At 43.3% G+C, this 23,430-nt stretch overlaps 1 protein-coding gene across 1 annotated transcript; it reads left to right on the top strand.

Moving 5' to 3' along the window:
• The first annotated feature begins 1,194 nt into the window (after positions 1-1,194).
• LOC125740407 (ethanolaminephosphotransferase 1-like) lies at positions 1,195-23,272 on the top strand. Its single transcript, XM_049011414.1, has 10 exons — positions 1,195-1,367; positions 3,756-3,824; positions 6,917-7,025; positions 7,391-7,465; positions 8,548-8,813; positions 11,837-11,945; positions 18,918-18,966; positions 19,232-19,412; positions 19,812-19,994; positions 20,685-23,272. Exons 1-10 carry the CDS (start codon positions 1,311-1,313, stop codon positions 20,748-20,750), a joined length of 1,164 nt encoding a protein of 387 aa, XP_048867371.1. The 5' UTR covers positions 1,195-1,310; the 3' UTR covers positions 20,751-23,272.
• The last annotated feature ends 158 nt before the right edge of the window (positions 23,273-23,430 follow it).

Below are 23,430 nucleotides of genomic sequence, written 5' to 3'. Positions count from 1 at the left end.
AGTGCAATTAGTTGGATGTTTTTTGAGACTGTACTCCACCAGACATAGAATAAATTTTGCAGTTTTGTTACCAGTATATATACGCAATTTGTGTATCACATATCAGCCTGCAGAGGGTCAGTCTGCTTTTACAGCCAACATCGAACCTGAAATGGCTTACCTTTGCAGCTGCATTTGTAATTCTGATTTAGCGACTTCAGACTTAATTATTTCATCACGTGGTATTTCTTTTATTTTCTCCTGGTCCAAAATGCGTAAAACTGAAAAAAAAAAATTCCGATGCCGTACACATCCCTTCAAACCGCGCATTCAAAACATGTACTAGGCTATAAGTAGGCTAGCATATTAAGTTATTGCTGCCCTGAATAGAGCAAGCGGTTTCAGAAAATGGATGGATGGCTGGATGGATAGTTATATAGTCAGAATGCTAAGAAAATAATTGTAATGTAGTATGTTTCAGAAATTGATTTTAAAAAAAAAAAAGATAAAGAAACAAGATTCCTCATTGTCATGTATATATTGCAAGCATTGGATTATACTGTAGGTAGTGTAGTGGGGAAGCTATTGGAATTACAAGACGAAGAATACATTGGCGATGAACACTGGCACATGAACGGTAGTGAATTCCTCAGGCTGTAAGCATTTGCATGCGTCAACAGCAAATAAAAAAAGCGCGTTTTACAAGGCGCGCATTGTAGTAGCTTACCACTGAATTTGATGCGAAATGAATATTATATATATATATATATATATATATATATATATATATATATATATATATATACACACACACACACACATATATATGATATATACATCATATATACACACATATATATATATACATATATATATATTTAAATATATCATAGCATTTATTGTTGATCATATTAAAACACGCATGTTGTCCTCATTGCCAATATTAAATGCAATTTGAATGTAAGATTTAAAACAATACGATATACGTTTCTATTATGAAGAAAGTATGTGCAAATTAAGGCTATAAATGCATACAGACACCAAATGTCGCGCTGAGGCCAAAACCGAGACAAGCAATTTAGTCATTTGAGAGGCATATCGCATATCTAGCAGCACCCAGCAGATTAAGGGATCCAGCCGCCTTTCCGTTAATTCTATGCTACTAGCCAGGGGCTGAATGAGCGAGGCTGGGCGGGAAGTGACGCAGCCGCCGCGCAGGCTGCGAGCCGCGGCGGAGGAGCGGGGCAGATGCGGTCCTGACACCAGCCCATGGCACAGCCCACCAGCACCGGGGAAAAATACACACATCTTACATCTTCTGGCGGGCCAATATGTTTCACTACCATTATGTTACGCAGCAGCAGCTTGCGGGCTTCGACAATTACAAGGTAAAACGGAAATATTATATGCAATTTTTTGCTAGATTATTTTTGCCCCGTAAGTCATTATTTGTGGGTGCTGAAAGAACCACGCAGCTCAGACACTGCTGAATGGTGTAATTGTAGCTATTGCTTCGGATTATGCAATTAACATTCAGAGCACAGCTCGGATGTAAAATATAAACAGATATGAAACAAACGCCTGTTAAGGTTTATTATCATTTATCGATATTAAGCTCGTGCATTTAGGCAGCCTGTGCTCCGAGTCTGCTGACGTTTAGCTGATCGTACAATGCACTCCAGGGGTTTTTTTGTATTCAGATTTTTTTTTAATTAATATATTAATTTCCGTGCTGTGATATAACGATTCATGGTGAATTAAATACATGTCTATTGTTCTGAACTGTAGTAAACTGATTTGCAAAAAAATGAAATATATATCTTGAAGGCATTAGTTAACTACGAACGAAAGCCTTCATGAAGTAGTCAAAATAAAATAAAATAAAATAAAATGAAATCATATTTAAAAATGCGAGCTTGATGACGGTGGTTTATGTGAGATGTTGCGTTTCAAAGTTGCGGTTTCTTCATGAAGACAGCGCCGTGCGGTTAGGCGATGTCTCCCCACCAGAAGCGCCTCTCACACTCCGGAGACTCGCTCATTTTTCCGTACGATCAATACCAATGTTATTAAACTAAATCTTTTGGCCTTTCATATTATCTACTTAAAATGCAAAAAAACAAAAAAACATTGAAATGATAAAATCTTAATTGCAGGAATGCTTCTGATTTTGTAGTCGTTTGGATACTTTGTCATCCTCTGCAGCCCGCTTTGCATTTCAAAGCCTTTACTGATCCCGACTGTGATTTCGATTTTTCCCATTGGCTGGATATTTTATTGATACAATATCCGATGTACGTTATTTATTAGAGCAGAATATTTATAACTCTTTTTTTCTTGATCTGCTGTCTGTCATCTTCCTTCATTTCCTTCTCTGATGCCATTAATCAACGCTTATGTCTCCAGAAATGCCTTTTCTATACTGTTTCGCCGTCCTCTCAGGGAACCGTTTCTGCGCCACTTTTGGCTCAGGTCATCTATCCCTTTTTAAAAGCATTTATTTTTCCATTTGCTTTCACTGTTTTAAGTCTCCCATTGTCGGAACCCTACTATAAGTGTGAATGACACTGGTTTAATTCGTAACCTGGCCGTAGCGATTGCTGCCTCATGACGTGATTGCTGGACACACTCTTACTCTCAAATACTGGCGCTGAAACGTACATCTGAAATTAAACTAATATGCTTTGTGTCGTTTAAATAGCATTAAACAGGGAACAATTTGTAGGGTTTTCACTTACGATCAGAGGTCTCATCCTGTCGTTAGGGAATTGTCGTTGTCTGCATGGTATATAAATGCTCACATACATTCAGCGCTGCTCACTGTTTGCTCAGAGTGGACTATGATGCAGCATCAGTTTGCTTTGAATATATGCTGTTCAGGCATGTTTGAATGGTAAACAGGCTGTGGGACCCGCGCTGGGTGGTCAGAGCCCATGTGCCTTTGGGGTGCGGGGTAGGCATGGTGGTGTTATTTGGTTAAGGGAGTGGAGTCGGCATAAATCAACCGGCGCTGAGGAAAGGAATGAACAGAGGATGAGAGCGCAGAGGGAGTCTCAGGTCTTGGAGTCTGGGTCAGGTACCGGGGTTTGGTCTGTTTCTGTCTGCGAGGAAAACATCAAGCCAGCTGGATGTGGTGACGAATAAGGGGCTGGTCACCCCTCCAGGGGGGGTGGGATCTCTATTCACAGGCTATCCTAAGCTATAGCCGAGGGACCTAGCAAACATTGGGGCCCTGGCCCACCTTGGGCAAAACAGACCAGCTGTTTACATGGGCAGCACCTTAGCATCCATGCTGGTGTCAGCCTAGCGCCCCAAGATAAGTTAATCACCCACATTCGCGTAGCACAAAATAGTACCTAGAACGTCTGACTTACGGGCAGCTGATACTTACCAGCAGACTGCCATATAGCGTACTATATAAAAAAAATTTGGCTTAAATACGATGGTTCATAATGAACGCGCGCACTACTTTTTAATGCTCGTGAAAACATTTGACGGCTGCAACAATTTGTTGGCTCAAGGTACAGCGCAGTACCCTATGTAGTTACTTTTATTATTACTGTATTATATTTATTTTTATGATGTACGGTATTATTATTTTTCAACTTATCTACAAATTCGACTTAGGAACAGAAATTGTCCGTAACCTCGGGCCTGCCTGTATTAGAATTGAGTGTTCAGTTCTGCATTAAATGTGAATTATGATAAAGAATATATCATAACTGTATGATATAAGGTTCTCCAAAGCTAGCATTTGTTCTCTGGTTCTATTTCAGTACAGTGCAGTGGACACCAACCCGCTTTCAGTGTATGTCATGCAGCATCTGTGGAACAAGCTGGTCAAGGTGGGTCCCCGTCAGCCAATAATCACCACCGATTGTAATTCAACGTGCTCAGTTAACAATGCTCAGATAATGATAAGCCTGGAGTTTTACTGCCACAGGTAAGTGTGAAGCTGTCTGGCCACCCCCTGGGGAGACCCCTCCCAGAAAAGAGGGCACTGCATTGTGCAGTGTTTTATGGCACTGCAGTAGTGAGCTATCTGAGTAAACACAGGGAGATACTGGGCTGTACCAGTTGCCAACAGTAGAAGAACTGCTGCTTGAAAATAAATGACATGTTTAGGAATGTGCCCAAAAAACTCAAATAAAAGCTATATAACTTTACACTATTTTAACTGAATTAAGTTCATTCTTCTGCTTTTCATAGGAAGTATGAAAAAGATGAGAATATTCATTTTCGCTGTGAATCATATTTTAATATCTTTTGATCCGTTGCATGACATTTTTTCTCCATTTGTAGGAATTACAAAGTATCTACCTTTAAATCTGAAAGACTTGCCAAAATTAATTATTCCTCATTATAGATTTCTGGGGAGACATTTTTCTACACTAAATGCTATCTTTCTCTTGTTCATCTCTACTGTTCCTGATCATTTTTGAAGCAAGTCTCTTCCTCAGGTGTCTTTAACATGCTTGTTTCCTTATTTCATTTCATTTTCGGAGGCAAATCTGGTGCAGCGTGTCTGCATTGTGACATTGTCGTTGTTATTTATTCATTCTTATTACATCACCTATTTGTTTATTCTTGTTAATAAGAATAAGAGATAGTCCTGCTCGTTTTATTCACACCGGAACAACGCTTTAGGTTTTTTGTTGTTTAAACTTTTTTTTGCTTTTAGTTTAGTGAGAGTTCTCCTGCTAACGTTTAGGTCAGTGGGTGACCCTGATCTGTGAATGTGGAAGGGATGCGGTTTGTCTGCCTTTTGCGCTCGTCATATCATTTGGGGCCATCCATGCTGGTGGATGGGAGCAGAGGCATTCTGGAAAATTCCACTCCCATCAGAATAGAGAAGACGTCGCTCGGCACGGCTTTGTATTTATTGACAGCTGCGTCGCTCTCCAAGAGTTAAGTGGACCACAGTCAGGCCAGGAAAAAGCACTTTAGTACAAAAGAGCTGCAAGAACTTTTCACTTAGGCAACTCTTGGCACGTTCCCGACATGTTTAGGAGCAGTCAGTGTGACCACATGACTTGTTTTTCCGCTGCTCTGCAGACACTGCCTGCACTGCGTGCTGTGGTTGCTTTTTCAGGTGTAATAAGGGGTTTACGCACTGCAACCACATCATCGTATCTCTCTTTGTGACATTCTCACGTGCCTGAAACGTATGTCTTAGTGAGTACGCATGTCAATCGGAGACACTTTTATGTTTCGTCTTGTATCTCATACTGATGCATGAACATCAGCAGACACCACGCATGCAAATTGTTTTTTGCCAAATTATCCTTTTTTAATGACATTGTCATTTTAGCCCGGCCGTATAGCTAAAGAATCACCCCTCTTCGAAGTCTTTGAGATCACTTCAAGTTATGGTGCTCAAAATAACTGGGATGCTGTGCTTGCCCAGAAGATTTTATACGACCCCCTTATGCATGATGGGATATTAAGCATGATGGCATATTGAGAGTGGCGGCATATTAACTGCTTAAGTATCTCAGGATCTGCACCTCCATCATTTCTCCATCATTTACTGGAAAGATCTTCATCTTGGCCGTAGCTTTTTCGGAAGGCTCATCTCCTTAGTGCATCACACCGCACGTACTGTCTCCTTAGTGCATCACACCGCGATACACTGTCTGGTTGTCCGGTTGAAACCCACTGTAACGGCTGGATGGTGCCATTTTGAGTTATAGCAAATATAGACGCTCCTCAACTTACGAACTCTCAACTAATGAACTTTCGGATATACGAACGAAAAGGACCGAATCTTCAAATTGTGTTCTTTGGGCTCCTGTTTCCTGTCTGCAACATCAATTTTTTTTTTCTACGCGCCAATTCCACCTCGTACGACTTCTGGCCGCTACTCCCGCCGCACAGCAGCGTAGCGTGCGAACTCCCAGCATCCTAGTTCTTTGTACTTGCGTATACCCTTAAAATGATGTCGAATAACGACTTACGAACGTTTCAAGTTATGAACGGCCATTCGGAACGTATCTCATGCGTAAGAAGAGGAGCGTCTGTCCTTCACGTGGGAGAGACACCTTAGGGGCACATTTTCAATCTCACGCTGGCTTTATTGAGGACATTTGCAGGCTTTAGGCCAGATTTTTGGTCACCCTGAACATCACTCTGGTGTTTGCTGTAGTCTCCTTGGAGTGTTTGCCGTCAGAAAGGCAGCAGCAAAGCAATTCAGCTGCTCTATTAATAATAAAGCCAGAGGAGAGGCAACACGCTTCATTAGGCTGCCTTTCGCTTGTTTGTCTTGGCTTGTAAGGGACCGTGTCCAAAGTGGAAGACCTGTAAGGTACGTTGTGTGAAGCACAACTGCAATATGAATAGTAAGTAATCAAAACGATAATGCAGGTGATTGTTTCCTGTAAACAAATGGCCGTTTCAAGGTCTGTGATCCAGTTTCACTTTTTTTTGCTGTGAATAAATACAGGTCTAATTTCAGCACGCCGTCAAAAAGCTAACCCACACGTCATGTTCTTTTTGTCTCTCCCAGCAGACAATGTCTTTGTCTCTGCGGTCGCTCCCCAGAGTGTTTTTTTCTTGGCCGAATGTGTGTAATATGTGTAGAAAACAGCACCAGGAGAAAAAGAGAAAACAGGATCCTTGCATAATACTGCTTCCTATAGTCGTTTTTATTTTATTTTATTTTCTCATGACACAGGTGTGTTTGCAAGTCAAATAAGGAGTAGATGCTCTAAAATTACAGACCGAATTTGTGGCATAATCCACTATGCTAAATTTAGTTCCATATAGGCTTTCTTATGCACTCAGTAACCTTACACTAACCTCATTTCCAGCGCCGTACAGAGGTTGTCTGGTGCTTGTGGCAGGGTCTAGGTTAGCGCCACTCCCCCCCCCCCCCCAGCCGCCCCCGGGCTCCTGGCGCGACGCTTCGCTGATGTACTGCGTGTGCCTTGTCTTGCAGGTAGTGCCTCTGTGGGTTGCTCCCAACCTATTGACATTCACCGGCTTCCTGCTCATTTTAATGAACTACCTCCTGTTGTCGTTCTATGACTGGGATTACACGGCCTCAGGTATTTTCCACAGGGGTCCATGTGCCCCCCTGCCGCCGTCTGCTATATGGGTTAGATCACCTGTCTGATAGTCCACGTCAGCACCCTGAGATGTTTATGTAAATTTATATATGTTTGTATACTCTGCGTGTATAGCAGCAAGTTTTCATTCTGTCAGGAAAGACATGAAACCTTTGGAAAAAAGATTATTTTATCTGACTGTTTTTTTCCGGGTACTTGGTTTGGGGATTGGTTTCAGGCCCACTCTGTCCGAAAATGTATAAATGCATAATTATATATGAACTTGTAAATTTATATAGAATTTAGAGGTATGTTTGCACATATTTAAAGAAGTAATTGAGTGTGCTGTCAATGCTGCTGTGCAGGTCCCGGCTCTCAGCATGTCCCAAACTGGGTTTGGACTGTGTCCGGCCTGGCCACATTCTCGGCATATGCTCTGGGTAAGTGTAAGAGGGCTGTGGGTGTGGCTTAGGGTGGGTGTGGCTTTGGTTAAGAGGGAGGGGTAAGTGAGAGGGCAGTGTGGGTGTGGCTTGGTATAGGTGTGGCTTTCATTAAGAGGGAGGGGTAAGTGTGAGAGGGAGGTGTGGGTGAGGCTTGGAGTGGGTGTGGTTTTATTTAAGAGGGAGGGAGGGGCGAGTGTGGGTGAATGCAGCTAGTTAAGAGGCAGGATGCCTCTTAGGAGGAAGAAGAAAAGTTTTGGGTGGCTGGTTAATAGGCGAGGCTACAGCCATGGAAAAATTGAGACCATAGCACAATATTTGTTCCACTCATTTCTCAATTTATGGCTGTGTGTCTGTGAATAGATTTTTTTTTGTTGCAAAATGCAGCCTCATTAATGCAGTTTCTCATTAATGAAGGGCTTCTTCCTTGCTTTATGAGACTCAGTCCTGATTCTAGGAGACAGTTGTGAACTGTCCTAGCAGTGCACTTCATACCACTTAATGTTTCCTTGTGAAGGTCACTTGATGTCATCCTTCTATTCATGAGGGACTGATATGTTGATGGTTATCTCTGGCATTAGAAAGTCGATTCCGCCCTTTACCTGGGTGGTTTCTGGTCGTTCCCAGTGTCTCCTGCTTCACCCTGTTCTTGTGTGCTGCTGTTTTAGAAATGTTGAACCTGGAAACATCCTGCTGCTCAGTGTAACCTTCTGACAGTAGAACCAGGATTAAACCAGGATTTAAAAATACAGATTTGTTTAAAAATATAGAGTGGTCTCTTATTTTTTTTCCATGGCTGTATATTGGCATGAGGAATTATTTGACATAATTTGAGATTAATGAAAAAATGTACCTTTTATTTTATCTCCTATCTATATGTAATATTATAATATGCTGACCATTAAGAGCCGGGGTCCTGCATCTGCTTTACATACCATCTGCATATACTGTGAGATATACTGATAGACTAACCTTCAGCAAGTACATCTATCCTGAGCTTGTTTGAAGGTTGAGACTGTCTATTTATAATGGCAAAGATACTACATGGGCTTGACTTGGACTGTCGTTGTGATGCCCCACAGACTCCATTGATGGGAAGCACGCTCGCCGCACGCAGTCCTCCAGCCCTCTAGGGGAGCTCTTTGACCATGGCCTGGACAGCTGGGCCACCTCCATTTTCAGCTTGTCATTCTTCTCAGTGTTCGGCATGTGCAAGGCCAGGGCTGTTTCAGCCTACACCCTCTACTGCATCCTGTGCATCGTCCTGGTCACGTTTGTGCTCTCTCACTGGGAGAAGTACAACACTGGAGTCCTGTTTCTGCCCTGGGGATATGACTTCAGTCAAGTGGTCAGTACTGGAATCCTGTCACTGGGCTGGTGAGATAAAATATGTACTGAGGAATAACACTGGTCGATTGGCTTGACGATTCAATAGCAAGCACAGGTTATCAAAACCTTTGCAGTGCCCTCAGACTGGAAAAGTATGTTGTATGATGGGCAATATAAAGATTTCGACAAACGATTTCTAGCATGGCAAGGATTCATTACAGAGGCCATGAAAATCCCACACCGGAACAGCATGGTGATCATTGCGCTAAATGCATTTTGTTAAAAAAAAATCTGATGAAATGCAATCATGCTTTGCAATTATTTGTGTTGTGGGCAGTGGTGGCTTAATGGTTAGGGAAGCGCACTTTGTAATTGAAAGATTGCAGGTTCGAGTCCCCGACCAGCAAGGCACCACTGAGGTACCCTGAGCAGGGTACCGCCCCCCAAGCACTGCTCCCTGGGCACTGAATTAGCTGCCCCCTGCTATGTCACATTGTCACATATGGGTTAAATGCAGAGGACACATTTCGCTGTGGTGTGTCAACAATGACGATTAGTCACTAAATTCTAAGTATAAAATGATCAGTAATTCTGTCTTTTATTAGATATGCTTTCTTTGTAAGTGCTCTCTCTTTCATTCACTTCTTTTTGCTATCCTGGGTCTGGCTGAATGGTCGGGGCTTGGGCTGTGTGACAGTTTCAACAGTGATACTCAGAAGATATTGAACGGAGCTAGTGTGAGTTAGAATGTTCTGGTTTGTTCTCCTCCAATAAGCTTTTAGTACTTTTCAGCAGCGCTGCCTGAGTTGGCTGGACGCTGCTCACCGCTGAGCAACCTTAACAGAAAAGTCCCAGTAACAGATTTTTATAAAACAAAGGTGGGCAAAATGGTGAAGTTCTGTTTCTTGGGGGTGGTGTAGTGACAGTATGCTTTGGAAGTCTCCTTTCTTCATCTTCTTCACGAAGAATCAAAGAGAGCCCTACAGCATACGCAGGACAGAGTCGGTATCTAGTCTGTAAACAGGATGTCGAGGCGGTCTTCTCTAAAGACACAGGATTCAGCTTAAAGGCATTAAGTGCTTCCACTGTATGCTTGCCAGGGGTCTTGTTTGAACGCTGTTTATTTGGTGGGCGTTTTTTGTTCCTTTTTACAAGTTTAAGGAGCAGCGTGAAACATCAAATGATGCAAGCGGAATACTGTTTTGAGGGTCTTTAGTTGGTCTTTGTATATGCGCGATATGCATATGCAGTGGAGCTGGTGGTGTAAAGGGGATAGTGAGTGGATGGTTAATGAGCCCCCTGTGCTGGGGGGGGGCTGCGTAACAGCCGGCACTGCGCTGCTCTCTGAATTGTTGGGAGAGCACTGCAAACTCATCTGAACCAGTTCGGTCACTGCGGCGATTGATGAAATCAGGTACTTCACTGCCTGGCTTGTTTGAACAAGTCCTTCTCAGTCTAGAGTTAAATGCATGAAATTATATCGGTTCACCGTGTCACCCAGCAGATTGGCTCTCGGCAAAACAGCCGGTGGTGTCGGTCTGAATCTCCAAACGACGGCACAGTTCAGCAGTAATGTAATGGATCCACCAACATATGGCACAGATGCTTTTTCAGGCAAACGTTACGTTTCCTAATAGTGGGAACAGCTTCGGATCCTGTTCACTATCTGAGTAGCGATCCAGTGACGTATTATTTTTTTTTTATTGTTTAGTATGCCGAAAATCATAGTGTCCTTATTGTCATCTCCAGCTTTAAAATTCAGGGGCAGTAATTAGGAAACGGATAATGATAAATGTAAGTTTTCTGCAGGCTATTTATACACAGCATGTATAGGTTGCCCTAGTTGCATATGACAAAATGGGGGGGGGAGTTCTCCAATCGGAATAGATGGGTGCACCGCAGGGGGGCTTTCTTCAACCATCTTGGCCCCCTCGATGCAGGAAAAACAGCTTCTCAGCTTGAAACCCGGCTCTGGGAGGTGGGGGGGGAGCAGAAACACGCGGGGCTGAGCTGCCTGTAATTGTTCACGCGGTTTATCATCTCTGCGCGGGTCCAGGCGGAGTCCGACCTGCCGAACGCGGCGCGTTTCGGCGATCCTGAGCGTCTCGGAGAAGGAGAGGAGGTAGATAAGGCCGGACGCTGCGTTCTATCAGACATCGGTGTGCAGGAATTCACGTGCATGACGATTATTCACTATATATTTAGCGCTGTGCTTGACAAGTACGTGCTTCTGCGAGGTAAACTCATAGAATAGTACAAAAGAAAGAAGAAAGACTTCAGTAAAATTTCCAGCTTGCTTTTTGTAAAATACACATACAATGGTAGTAGTGTTATTCTGTGTTCAATTTCACAGAAAAAATCCTTAGTGATATTACACCTGCTTAGACACCTTCGGGGTATAATTCAATCTGCAGCCAAGCTTCTCTCTTACTTTGTACTCAGGCGTGTTCTATGGCATTTCTAAAGCAGAGAGCATGAGTCATCCCTTGTGGTACAAATTGCTGCCACAGGAAGGTAATTTTCTATTGGCTGGGGTGTCTCAGCGTGCCTGTCCCGTTCTGTTGCTGGATCTCGGCACTGGGGGGGGGGGGATTCTCTCCTTCTCCCGGAAAGTCTGCCTGTGATACGGAGTACGAATCAGCAGGGGCGTGGAGTGGGGAAAAGTGGCACGTCAGCTGTCTTCTCGAGTTTATAGTGGACGGTCTGGCCTAGACGGCTCCCTTTCATTGCCTCGGCATAGCTCGGCTCCTTCCTCTTCCTCCTCGTCAGCAGTATCAGAGTGAAAGTGTGCAGCCTTTTGCAGTCACGGGGTTCGTTATGAACCCAAACCTGCTGGCTGCAAGTAAGCCTCACGCGATCCCCTTCACTGCAACAGCAGAGGAATAACATTTCCTAGCTGAAAATCCTTCAGGTTTGAATCCTTTTTTTTGTTAGCAGTGTAAATGATCTTTATACTATACGTGCCCCCTGACCTTAAATGCTAAAATATGCACCAGTGAGATGCATGTGACGCTCTGTGAAATCTGTTTTCTCCACCTGTAGACAATGACAGCGGTGTATCTGCTGACAGCTGTATTGGGAGTCGAAGTTTGGTATCAGCCTGTGGCCTTCGGTTATTTCTTTACGGATATTCTAATAGCCGTGGCGATCGGTAAGTGTCCTAAACCCGTCACGTGGATCACATGTCTGTCCCAAAGCCTTGTCCTGCTCATCCCGTTCCTCACCTCACCTCTCTGTCTACCTCACTTTATTATTGTGCTACAGTTGAAAGGATCTCCTTGGCTTTCGTGCGCTTACTAGATGCAGCACAAATCACTCTTAACCACCGCTAACAACTATTTGTTCTAGGAATGTTTACTGAACGTTGTGATTAAGGTATGGAAACGTTCAAAGTGTCCAGTCTTTCTGATGTTCCCAGAACTTTAGCCTACTACCATGATTAAGACTAATAATATAAAAACAAAGGAAAGCATGGTAGGGTACTGAGTAACACCGCCGCTTTCCTCCTCAATGGTCGGTGGTTTAAGGTTGGATGGCATCTGTGCAGTATACGCATGTAGCACTTTTATAACATGATATTTGATTATAAAACAATGCTTTTCAACATTATTCTCGTTAAAAGGATATTCAGGTAATAATGTTGTTGTGCTGATATCGACAAAACCTTTATTAAAATGCAAAACATGCAAATTAACATTTACATTAAGGACGTCCTCTGCCAACTTCGATAAGACCCTCACTTACCATTAGCTAAAGTTGTGGGAACGTTCCTTGTTAGCTGGGACGCTGTACTAGCAGCTGCAAGTACAGTGGGATGCAGTTTTTTGGGGAACTATGGTTTTGATGAGGGATGTAATGCACTCCAGTTCAGTGGTAGAAAGTTCTGGTCCAGAAAAAATTAACCCAGACCATGGTTTTGTTTCAACCAACCAGTTGAGTACTCTGTGACTGTGACTCTTTATACTCAACTGGTTGGTTGAAACAAAACTGCAGTCTAGATTTGTACTTTCCCAATGTCAATTTTCCACCTCTGCCCCAGTTCATGTGGCTTAACTTAGAGGCGTACACTTAATGATTCACTAGGGTTAAAGCTTAAACATGTTCCTGCATTGTGTGTCACTCCTCTGCTAATGAGGTGTAACTAGATAATGAGGGAGTTTTTATTTTTTTGCTGTGCTTGAAGGTTACCACACCAAATGACCTGTGATTTGGTACTGGTAATATTTTATTATGCTTAGCAAGGTCTAATATGACAGATGATTGAGGTTCCATGTTCTGGAACCTTTTGTCCTGTTCATTCCAGTGACATAACAAAGGGTTGACTGCTTTGCGTAGAGTCATTAGCACTCATTTATCTTGTAAGCCTCATACTTGACTGGCCATTATGGTGCCGCTGACATCATATGCTTATTCTCTGTCAGAATGCTCAGTGATTTGGGATTCTTTTCTTTTTGCTGTAATTATTACAGACATTCATCTTCCAACTGCTTTTGCAGGACTGGGACATGTGAGACATCACAGGCAAGGCTGGTACAAGGCTGGGGTACACCATGGACACGATGCAGATACACCACAGGGTACAAGGCTGGGTTACACCATGGACACGATGCACATACACCACAGGGTACAAGGCTGGGTTACACCATGGACACGATGCACATACACCACAGGGTACAAGGCTGGGGTACACCATGGACACGATGCACATACACCACAGGGTACAAGGCTGGGGTACACCATGGACACAATGCACATACACCACAGGGTACAAGGCTGGAGTACACCATGGACACGATGCACATACACCACAGGGTACAAGGCTGGGGTACACCATGGACACGATGCAGATACACCACAGGGTACAAGGCTGGGTTACACCATGGACACGATGCACATACACCACAGGGTACAAGGCTGGGTTACACCATGGACACGATGCACATACACCACAGGGTACAAGGCTGGGTTACACCATGGACACGATGCACATACACCACAGGGTACAAGGCTGGGGTACACCATGGACACGATGCACATACACCACAGGGTACAAGGCTGGGGTACACCATGGACACGATGCACATACACCACAGGGTACAAGGCTGGGGTACACCATGGACACGATGCACATACACCACAGGGTACAAGGCTGGAGTACACCATGGACACGATGCACATACACCACATGCACACACATTTGTAAGTAGTCAAACGGTATGTCAGGGTTCCCCAGTCACGGTCCTGGAGGGCCAGCCTGCATAGAAACACCTTATTCTGCTCACCAGCTAATTACCAGGCTTAGTATGTGTGTGTGACTAGAGAAATCTGCACACTGTGTTGCAGTCTGGCCCTCCAAGATCGGAAATGGAGAACGCTGCTGTACGCTAATAGACTGAGGATGGTAAGCAGAGTTCTCAGATAAAACATGCGAAACATCCAAGATTGAAGAACTTTATTGTCACTGCGCAAGCACAACGAAATTGCAATTGTCAGCCTCAAATGGCACGTTACATTTAAAACACAATACAAAGAATAATTAAGAGGTGTCAAAATATAAAAGAACAGTACTGTAAAGGTACAAATTCTGAGTAATAAATACAATTTACAGGCGATATATAAACACAGATAATCACCGTACTGCGAAATCATCGGCAGCAGTGCTGCAGTATGGCTCCGTCACAGATACAGAATGAAAGTGAGTTAGTGGTGTTGGTTGACGTGTGGTTAATATAAAATACTGCATATAATTGGTGCGTGAGGATGACAATAGTGCACATACTCCAGTAGTAGCAGCACATGGGGAGAGTGTGCAAATCCACACAGACAGAGCAGAGGTGGGATTCGAACCCACAACCTATCAGGTACAAAGGGATGCTACACACCGAGCCGTGATGCCAGCAATTATTAATAATAGTTACGCAAAATAGTAACGATATCTCCGATATGTGTGTATCAGATGCAGGGGAGATAAAGGTGACCTCGATTTTAACAACATGGTGACTTTACCACGCTTTTTTTTGGGGGGAGGGGGGGGGATACACTTCATTGGGTAGCAGGATTGAATTGTAGCCCCTTTCTGTGCATGCAGTCTGCATGGGTCTCCTTCAGGCATTCTAGACCTGCAGTCCAAAGGCATGTGATTAGGTGAGCTGCCATGTTTGAATCGTCCATAGTGTCTGATGTGTGTGTCATGCGTTGGGCTGACATCCCATCCCGGGCGTCCTTGGCCTGGTGGTATCCGATAAGTGGTTGAATGGTGGATGTATCAGGTACCGTTATATTTGTACTCTTTATTTTATTGGTCGCATGTGGCTTTGTCAAAGTAATTAACGTTAAGCTGCCCTTCTGCCACTAGTCTGGCCCTCTCTGTTCCCTGTGACCTACTTCTAAGAACCATTCCCGTCTCCTTTTCCCGCAAGGATGACGTCATTTAAATACTATAAAATGATGGACATGCAAGCATCTAAGGAAAATGGGGAATCAGTGGGTAGTGATGAGTAAAAGTAGGCCTTTACGAACCCCTTTGTTTTGGAGCTGACTAAGTCTTAGCTCAACCACACCCTGTGTCTTCAGGTACGTATCTCCTCTAGGCACAGAGGAAAACCGACCAGTTAAAGAAAAGCTCTGTTATAGCCACCTGCTTTAGACAGGCTGAGGCTTGTCGGTGTTTAGTTAGCTAGCTATGAAGATTGTTCGTAATAATCCAGTGGTTGAAGTTAAATTATTATACATTATCCACACTTTTACATTTATTTAGCAGATGCCTTTTTCCAAGGCAACAGGCAGTAAGGATCAGAGAGCAGTTGGAGACAGTGTCCCTGAAGCAGTCGGGGTTAAGAGGCTTCCCCAAGGGGTGCAGTGGTGACATCACTGTGTCAGGCATGGGATTTGAACCCGTAAGCACCTGATCCTGGGAGTGGTGTCCTAACCCTGCAATTATTACTGCTAGTAAAACAAGTAAAGAAGACTTGTTTTTTTTTTTTTTTTAATTTAACCCTCCTTTCAAGAATTTCAGCTTTCGCAGAAACATCCAATAAGCATCCGGTCCTGACATCGTGTTTTGTTGTCTGTGCTCATGTACTCACCAGTCTTGTATCAGTTTCTTTTTTGTGATAAACTTAATTTGCCTAAATGCAGTGGCTAAATTCAGATAATCGTGGCCAGCTAGTTAGTCTGCATGTTTTAATATTTCGAATAACATCCACTAATAGGGCTAAATCACGATGTTTTTTTTCATCACGGATTCCTCAGTTCTACAAATAGCGTGGAAGATTATGGCCCCCGGTGTGCTCTGATCCTATTGGTTCAAAGCAGGAAAAAATTCTAACCATAATTAAAGTCATTTTTAAATCAATGGATCTAAGATGACTAATGGGTGAAAACTGCATTTCGTTATCAAGATCAAAAAGCTCAGGATACCATTGAGAAAACAATCGAAGAGCAGGTCAGTTACATTCATGCGCACCAGAGGGCGCCACTTATCAATAATCATGAAATGGCCTGTAGCATCCTTCTGCTTTGTTGGCCACATAGATGCTGCTAATCGCAGTAATAATCCCTTCTTCTGCTTCAGTGTGTGATGGCAGAGTGTCATATGGTTGAGTCACGTATACGATTTAAACTGCAGTAGCGAATAAACATCTTTGCGGTTCGCTGAGAGCCTCTAAATACCTAAATCCTAAATCGATCATTGAAAAGCATAGTGTGCTGGTCCGTGTCAAATAAATGCACGGCCGTAGCCAGCTGTGATGGCGTCGAGCTCCGGACCACGCTAATATGTTTAAGAGCTAAAAATACAATTTGAAGCTAAGTATTCAACAGAATAAAAGAAATCAGCAGTTGAAAATGTCTGCGTGCCAAGTGCATTAATTCAGTTTGAATGTGTTATTAATAATGTCTGGTGTGTGTGTGTGTGTGTGTGTGTGTGTGTGTATGTGTGTGTGAAAGAGAGCGAGGTAGCTAGAGCATTCAGTATCAGCACGACAGAGGATGCCATTATCTGTAAAAAATGTTCCAATATTGCAACCTGCTATGGCATTCGGAGTAAAGGTACTTGTATGAAGCATGTTAAATACAAGTGTAGGCTGGGCTACTCTGCCCATATTAAAGGCTGGGTTTCTTTCACATCGCGCCTGATGAGCTAGATTAGGCTAACGTCATTAATAAAAAATAATAATAAAAGGCTTATTATGCAGATGACAGTATCAATAACAGTGTCCACAGAACCGTTTCAAAGCCAAATTTGGATATCAAAACAAGTGTATTTGATGTTAGCTTATAACGGTGTCTTACTATCAAACGCTATTGATACAGGTCTATAGCATAGACCTTAATTCACTCAGCTAGGGACACTGTAGGGTTAGTAGAGTATATTTTTACTCTTTGCTCTGGCAAGGTCACCCATGGTGAACTGTTTAAGTTTAAAATTACTCTTACTCTTGGCACATGCAGGATGTATGGTGCATTTTTCAGAATTGGTATTTTTCAGATTATTAGCACCAATAAAAATGTGTTTGATGAGTCCCCCCACCTCCCGCCCCGAACCTAGACCTCACTCTTTTCTGCACCCAGTCTATGGTCCTGACTGCATTCCAATATATACCACGTAAATATATGCATTTTCCTCTCTATTGTCAGCTTTGCACACCGCACTGACTGAGTAAGCCAGTTACCCAGATTGATGGGCATTTAAATGTCAATACATGACAGAGCACATCTATTTTCAGCTTTCTGAATGAGAACAATACCTGATTGTTTGGCTTGTATGATAAAATTATTATTAGGCAACAGAATAGAACTGAATACGACTGATGTGGGCATTTCTGTGAACCGTCATCTGGCTCCCCCACTGCTGAAGACTGATATATCAGGACATAAACCGCTTATGAAGAGCCAGTGCTTTTCTGCTTCACGGTGTCTATAGTTCTCAGCTCCCGCATGTCAAGGCTCATGATCATTTCACAGAGACCTTTCGCTCCCATAATGACTTGCACAAGCCATCTCTTTATGTAGGAATATGATGACGTTGGTTTTCGCCCATTAGGTATTTTTAGTACCGTGTTCTGTATGGGCTGATGCTGCTTGAAGGCGCTTGACGTCCTTCCAACAACAACAACAGCAACAAATTTATTTTTGTATAGCGCGTTTTCATAACACTGCATTTCAGTAATTATTATTAGCAGTGAAGTTCATGCTGATCATCTCGATGGTTTCGTTTAGGGTCACTCCCAAGCCCATCAGAAGAGCCTGTATGCAGTGATGTGTGTCGTGCTGGTTTATTTGAGACTGGTTGCTTGAGTTGAGTATATTTTGTGCCTCTAGAAGCAGGAATTGACATGATTAAGTGTGAATGAGCCTAATGACTGACAGTGGGATTTATGTGCAGGATTGAGTGATGGGCCTCTGTCTGTCTGTCTGTCTGTCTGTCTGTCTGTCTAAGCATAGTTATAAAATCACCAACACCCCTAGTTTGAGACACACTGTGGTTCAGGTGCTTGTTCTGTGAATGGGAATGCTTGTGCTACATATGAATTAATCATAGATATAAACATTCATTATTAAAGAAAGGGAAAGTGAAGTAAGTGTACAGAAAGGAGAAAAGTAATGATCTGTTTGCTTTGTGTGCATGACTTCTGTATTTTTTTTTTCATTCATATTTATGGAATAGAAAACAAGCCGCGCAGGAGAGAGAGAGAGAGAGAGAGAGAGAGAGAGGAAACGGCTGGAAAGGAAAGCAGGCAGGCAGTCATATGGACAATCAGGAAGTGAGGCTCACGAACGAAGCCAGTTTTTTTTTGTGGTCCCATGACAGGAAGCTTAGCATTAGTATCCAATCACAGAGAGAATTAAAAAAAGAACTTTTGGCAAACATATTAAAAAGGAAGAATAATGCATGTGAACAAAAGAGGCACACACACGTGTGATTTCGGGTGATGTGCCGATAGATAAGAGAACTGTGTGATTTATCAATGAAGTGAAGATGCGATCATTCAGGACTATAATGAGGGATATTGTGGGCTGTAACATTGTCTTATTGTCATTGTGTGATAGCGTTTGCTGTGATAAGAATCAGCACCAGAATCAGCACTGAGTGAGTGTGTTTAGATGATGTCTCTCTCTCCAGGGTGCATTGCCTTTCTGTCCCTGCCGCAGACTCTCTACAACATCTACAAGTGAGTGGCGTCTCTCACACTGACAGTCAGAAGCCACAGTCACACTCCAGATGCTACAAAGATGTTTCATCCAATCAGAGTTAAGAAAAGCATTAGAGCCCCTCTCAGTTAACCAATCAGTAACCGTGGAGCTGTCACAATCAGGATGATGATATAATGTTTTACAAATGGATCCCTGAACACATCACACTTTTAATGATCATTAGAGGTTTTTAACATCTGGGGCGTAGGTGTGAAGTGTGAAGTGTTACTGTTCTGCCTGTAGGGGGCACCGCGATGGCACCCTGCAGAGGAGCTCCCTGTACGAGGGCATCCTCCCGCTTCTCTCCCCCTGCCTCCTGTTCGCCTTGCTCACCACCTGGGCCCTCGCCTCGCCCAGCAACGTGCTGGCGCAGCACCCCCGCACCTTCCTGTGGATGACGGGCGTGGCCTTTTCCAACGTGTCTGTAAGAAGCCTTTCCTCTCCCTTTTTCCTACCTATTTCTGTGTCGCTAACACTTACCAGTGTAAGGGTACTGATGCAGTGGGCACTGTATGCCAGTAGCACATTTTTTTTAACTTTGCCTGTTGAATGTCAGTGTTTCCCAATCCAGTCCTCGGGGACCCACAGCCAGTCCATGTTTTTGCTCCCTCCCAGCTCCTTACCATACAGTTTACGTTTTTGCTCTTGGAGCTGGGAGGGAGCAAAAACATGGACTGGCTGTGGGTCCCAGAGGACCGGATTGGGAAACACCGCTCTACATAACAGGATGTGAGTCAGTTTCAGTTTATTGTGAGTTGATGGGGGTTACAGAAGGCTCTCTGACCCCCCAGTAAGCCTCCCCACGCCTTGTCTGCCGTTACAGTGCAGGCTGATCATCTGCCAGATGACTAACACCCGGTCTGAAGCTCTGCACTGGCTGCTGCTGCCTCTGGCTGTCATGGTGGGGGCCATCCTCTCTGGGCTTCTGACCCACCACGAGTTCCTGGGGCTCCTGGCCTTTTGCGCCCTGGTGACGCTGGCCCACCTGCACTACGGGGTCTGTGTGGTGAGTGTGTGTGCCCTCCCCCACCCCATTGTCCCCCCCCCCTGCGCTTTTCTGTCAGAAGTGAATGTGGCAGGTCTGCCTGAATGTAGACGATAGTTGGGAATAGAATAGTGACGTTTGTGATATAGAGTAGTGGTATATGTGATATACAGTGATGGTAAAGTCTTTCAGGAAGAGTCATTTGGCGGCCTACAGAGGTACAAAGTCTCAGGTCATATATCTGAAAACCTTTCCTTACCTTGGAGTACGTGCCACGGCTCAGTGCTTGTGTATTCCTTCAGGGGAACTTCTGTTGTACCATAAGATGTGATGCTTCACCTGGTTAATGTGCCCTCGGGACAGGAGGAAGCAGATGGCTTCACTGCCTGAGCATTTCCTGTGGCTGTGTTCCTGACGCCCAGTCTGTGCCTCCTCCCCAATTTCAGTTTGGCCGCTTCCATGTGCTCTATTTCGCAACCACATTCATACCAAGAATAAATTAAGGAAACGGTTGCCTAGGCATCCATGCTTAAACCTGATTGGCCCCAGAGGCTGTGATGACAGAGGATGATGCAGGGCCTGGATTGACAGTCAGAAATGAACGATAGAATGTCAAGAGAAAATTGTGCTTGATGTATCTTTACGCATCTCTGTTCCAAGCTCTGAAAAAAATTCATATCTGTCTGCTCCCTTCCCTGTTTTGTTCTCCAGGGAAAACAGCTGAGTGAACATCTGAATATTTACATATTCTCCCTGGACAAGAAGCACCAGCACTAACGCAGGCCCCCGTGCCGCTGACTGTCCAGAGACTGGACCTGTCCAACGGTGTGGCTGAGGAGCGGCACCTCAGAGACGGAGACAATCAGAGGCAGAGACACGCACTGCCCGAGAAAAGCATTAGAGCCCCTCTCAGGTAACCAATCAGGAGGAGGGATGGGACAGCTGCAGAAATGCATTCTGGTAAATATGTCATGGTATATGATACTGGCAGCAAACCTGGCATTACAGATGGACCTGTGGTTAAAGGCCATGGCACACGGTCACATGGTCATGGAGCAAGGGTTGCAACCATAGCAACCCAAGAAATTCCAAGAAAAGTCTCCTTTTAAGGGTGTGGGGAAAAAAAACTGCTTAATTTTAATTCACCACAATACTATACTATATGCATTACAGTTTAAAGGTTTCTACTATTTGCTGTGTATGAACTGGACTGTTATGGAATGTGTCAGAGAGTAGACCGAAATGGGGCACATTGGTGTATTACTTTAAAGACAACATATTTCATCCTAGCAGGCAGTGTTAGCATAGTTTTCCCAAAATTCTCCTTTAGTCAACATGAAAATGGGTCGTATAAACGAGAATTTTAACTTGAATTCGATTTTTTTTTACGTCTTCCATTCTCATGTGACAAGCTTTGAAGTTTTAAGAAGATGTACTCCGTTTGCAAAAAAAAAAAAAGTATAAAAACATATAGGCATTGAAAGTGATTTGTTCTTCTCCAGTATCATATTTTCGCATAGAAAGAAATTATTGACAATTTAATAATGCAAACTGTTAGCAACGAAAGGATAAAGCATGGAAACGTGACCTACAGCAGTGAACGGGGGTTTCATCAACCTTGGTGCAGTTTATCGCCCTTTGCAGAAATGTAACTGCAGCTTGATATTCCAGCTTAACAAGACACAAGGGGGAAGGAGGGACCCCAGGAATAGGGTGGAGCATTTTGACAGAGACACTCTTTAGACTGCATTCGCATACCTTCATTTCTACACGTCATACGGTTTCCAGAGGTCTGTGGCTGACCCAGCAGTTACAGGTTTAGCCCAGAACCCGACTATGTTTCTTAGCTTGTTTTGTTAGGTATTAATCTCATGAAAGTGTGTAAATATGTGTCGGCATCACTGAGCGTCTCTGAAACGCAGTGCTGCCCTCAACTGCGATCTTTTTAATCTTTGTCAGGATGAAGCCCTGTGTTTTTTATATAATGATTCTTGTAGCTTTGTCTCTTAAATGGACAGAAAAGTACTACATTTCTTTTTAAGGGGGTACGGGAGGCACTCTGCCACGGTACATAAACACCCAAAGGGAGATCAGTACAGCAGACTACTCCCTCTGGAACAAAATGCAGTGCATTTTACTCTACACTAATACCTCTGGATCAGAGAACAAGGACACTGGATGCTCGCAAGTTTCCAGCTTTTTCGAAAATGTTGGAATCGCATTGCCAGTGATTCTTGCTTTATTGTGTTAATGACATCAAAGCACTGGATGTGAACTGGGACAGTTTCTTATAATATACTAACGAATGAGATGCTCTGAATGGAATAAATCAAAGCACATTGTTCTAAATGTTGAATGATTCTGAATGTATCAAAGGTTTAATGATGCATAATGTTAGTTTTTAAAAAAATGAATCATATTAAAGTATTTATTGTTAGATTTTGTTTTAGAACAGTATGGATATAGTATGCATATGAACTTTCTCATGTTTTTATGTATGCACTACTTGTTCCTAGTATGTCTCACTTTTTGGTTCTATTTCATCATAAATATCTAATGGTAAATTTGTATAAATATTGCATTTCTAAAGAGTTGCCATTTTCTTGAATCAAATATTATTTGTGGGGTGATTTGTGCAACTCTCCCTGTACGTGGTTGTTCCTGGAAAAACAACACTGTGTAAAGAGCAAACTTCAGACTTCGGTTTTGGTCGGTAGATGATCACTACAGTTCCTGCTAGAAGCTGGACATCATGTTTGGATGTTAAATTAATTACAGAAGTTTCTTTGCTCAGAATGCAAAATAAAAAGAAAGATTTGTATTAATGGAGAATGAAGCTCAATAAATTAATGGGAATTGAGGTTGGACAACTGCACCACTTATTTGGACAGGGCCATAGTGGTTCGATTCCTGCCCCAGAGTCGGAGTGTGAAGTTTGCATGATCTCTTCATGTTTGTCTGGCTTTTCTTCACAGTCTAGATCAGTGTTCCCTAGCCTGATCCTTGGGGACCCCAAGATAGTCCATGTTTTTGCTCCCTCCCAGTTCCCGGTAGCAAAAATGTAGACTGTCCGGGGGTGCGCAAGGCCTGTGTTGAGAGACACTGGTCTGGATAGATAGAAAGTTACACTTGAAAAGCAGATCTTTGGCTTGTATACTTAAAAATTACAGATCCTGTAACATTTTAATAATTCTAATAACTTATAAAATCAGCATGAGAAAATGGACACGTTGCATTTGTAAGTCCATGCCTTAATCCCCCTGTAATTGCTTATTGAATAAACAAAGTTTGCAGTGTAACATACTGATGCAGTGGGCACTGTATGTCAGTATCACATTTTTTGAGCTTTGCCCGTTGGATATTAATCTACGTCAGTATTTCCCAATCTGGTGCTCGGGGACCCCCAGGGTACCAGGAAGTGATCTGGGAGGGAGCGAAGACATGGACCGACTGTAGG

The sequence above is a fragment of the Brienomyrus brachyistius genome, chromosome 4 (genome assembly GCF_023856365.1).
Source record: "Brienomyrus brachyistius isolate T26 chromosome 4, BBRACH_0.4, whole genome shotgun sequence".
Taxonomy (NCBI): Eukaryota; Metazoa; Chordata; class Actinopteri; order Osteoglossiformes; family Mormyridae; genus Brienomyrus; species Brienomyrus brachyistius.
Note: the sequence above shows the minus strand (reverse complement) of the source record. Positions and strands in the feature narration are given on the sequence as shown.

Bases quoted from the DNA above. Each gene is read 5' to 3' on its own strand.
- LOC125740407 (XM_049011414.1), top strand. From the start codon at position 1,311: ATGTTTCACTACCATTATGTTACGCAGCAGCAGCTTGCGGGCTTCGAC. The intron at 1,368-3,755 runs GTAAAACGGAAA...GTTCTATTTCAG, and splicing joins CGGGCTTCGACAATTACAAG to TACAGTGCAGTGGACACCAA. The intron at 8,814-11,836 runs GTCAGTACTGGA...CTCCACCTGTAG, and splicing joins GATATGACTTCAGTCAAGTG to ACAATGACAGCGGTGTATCT.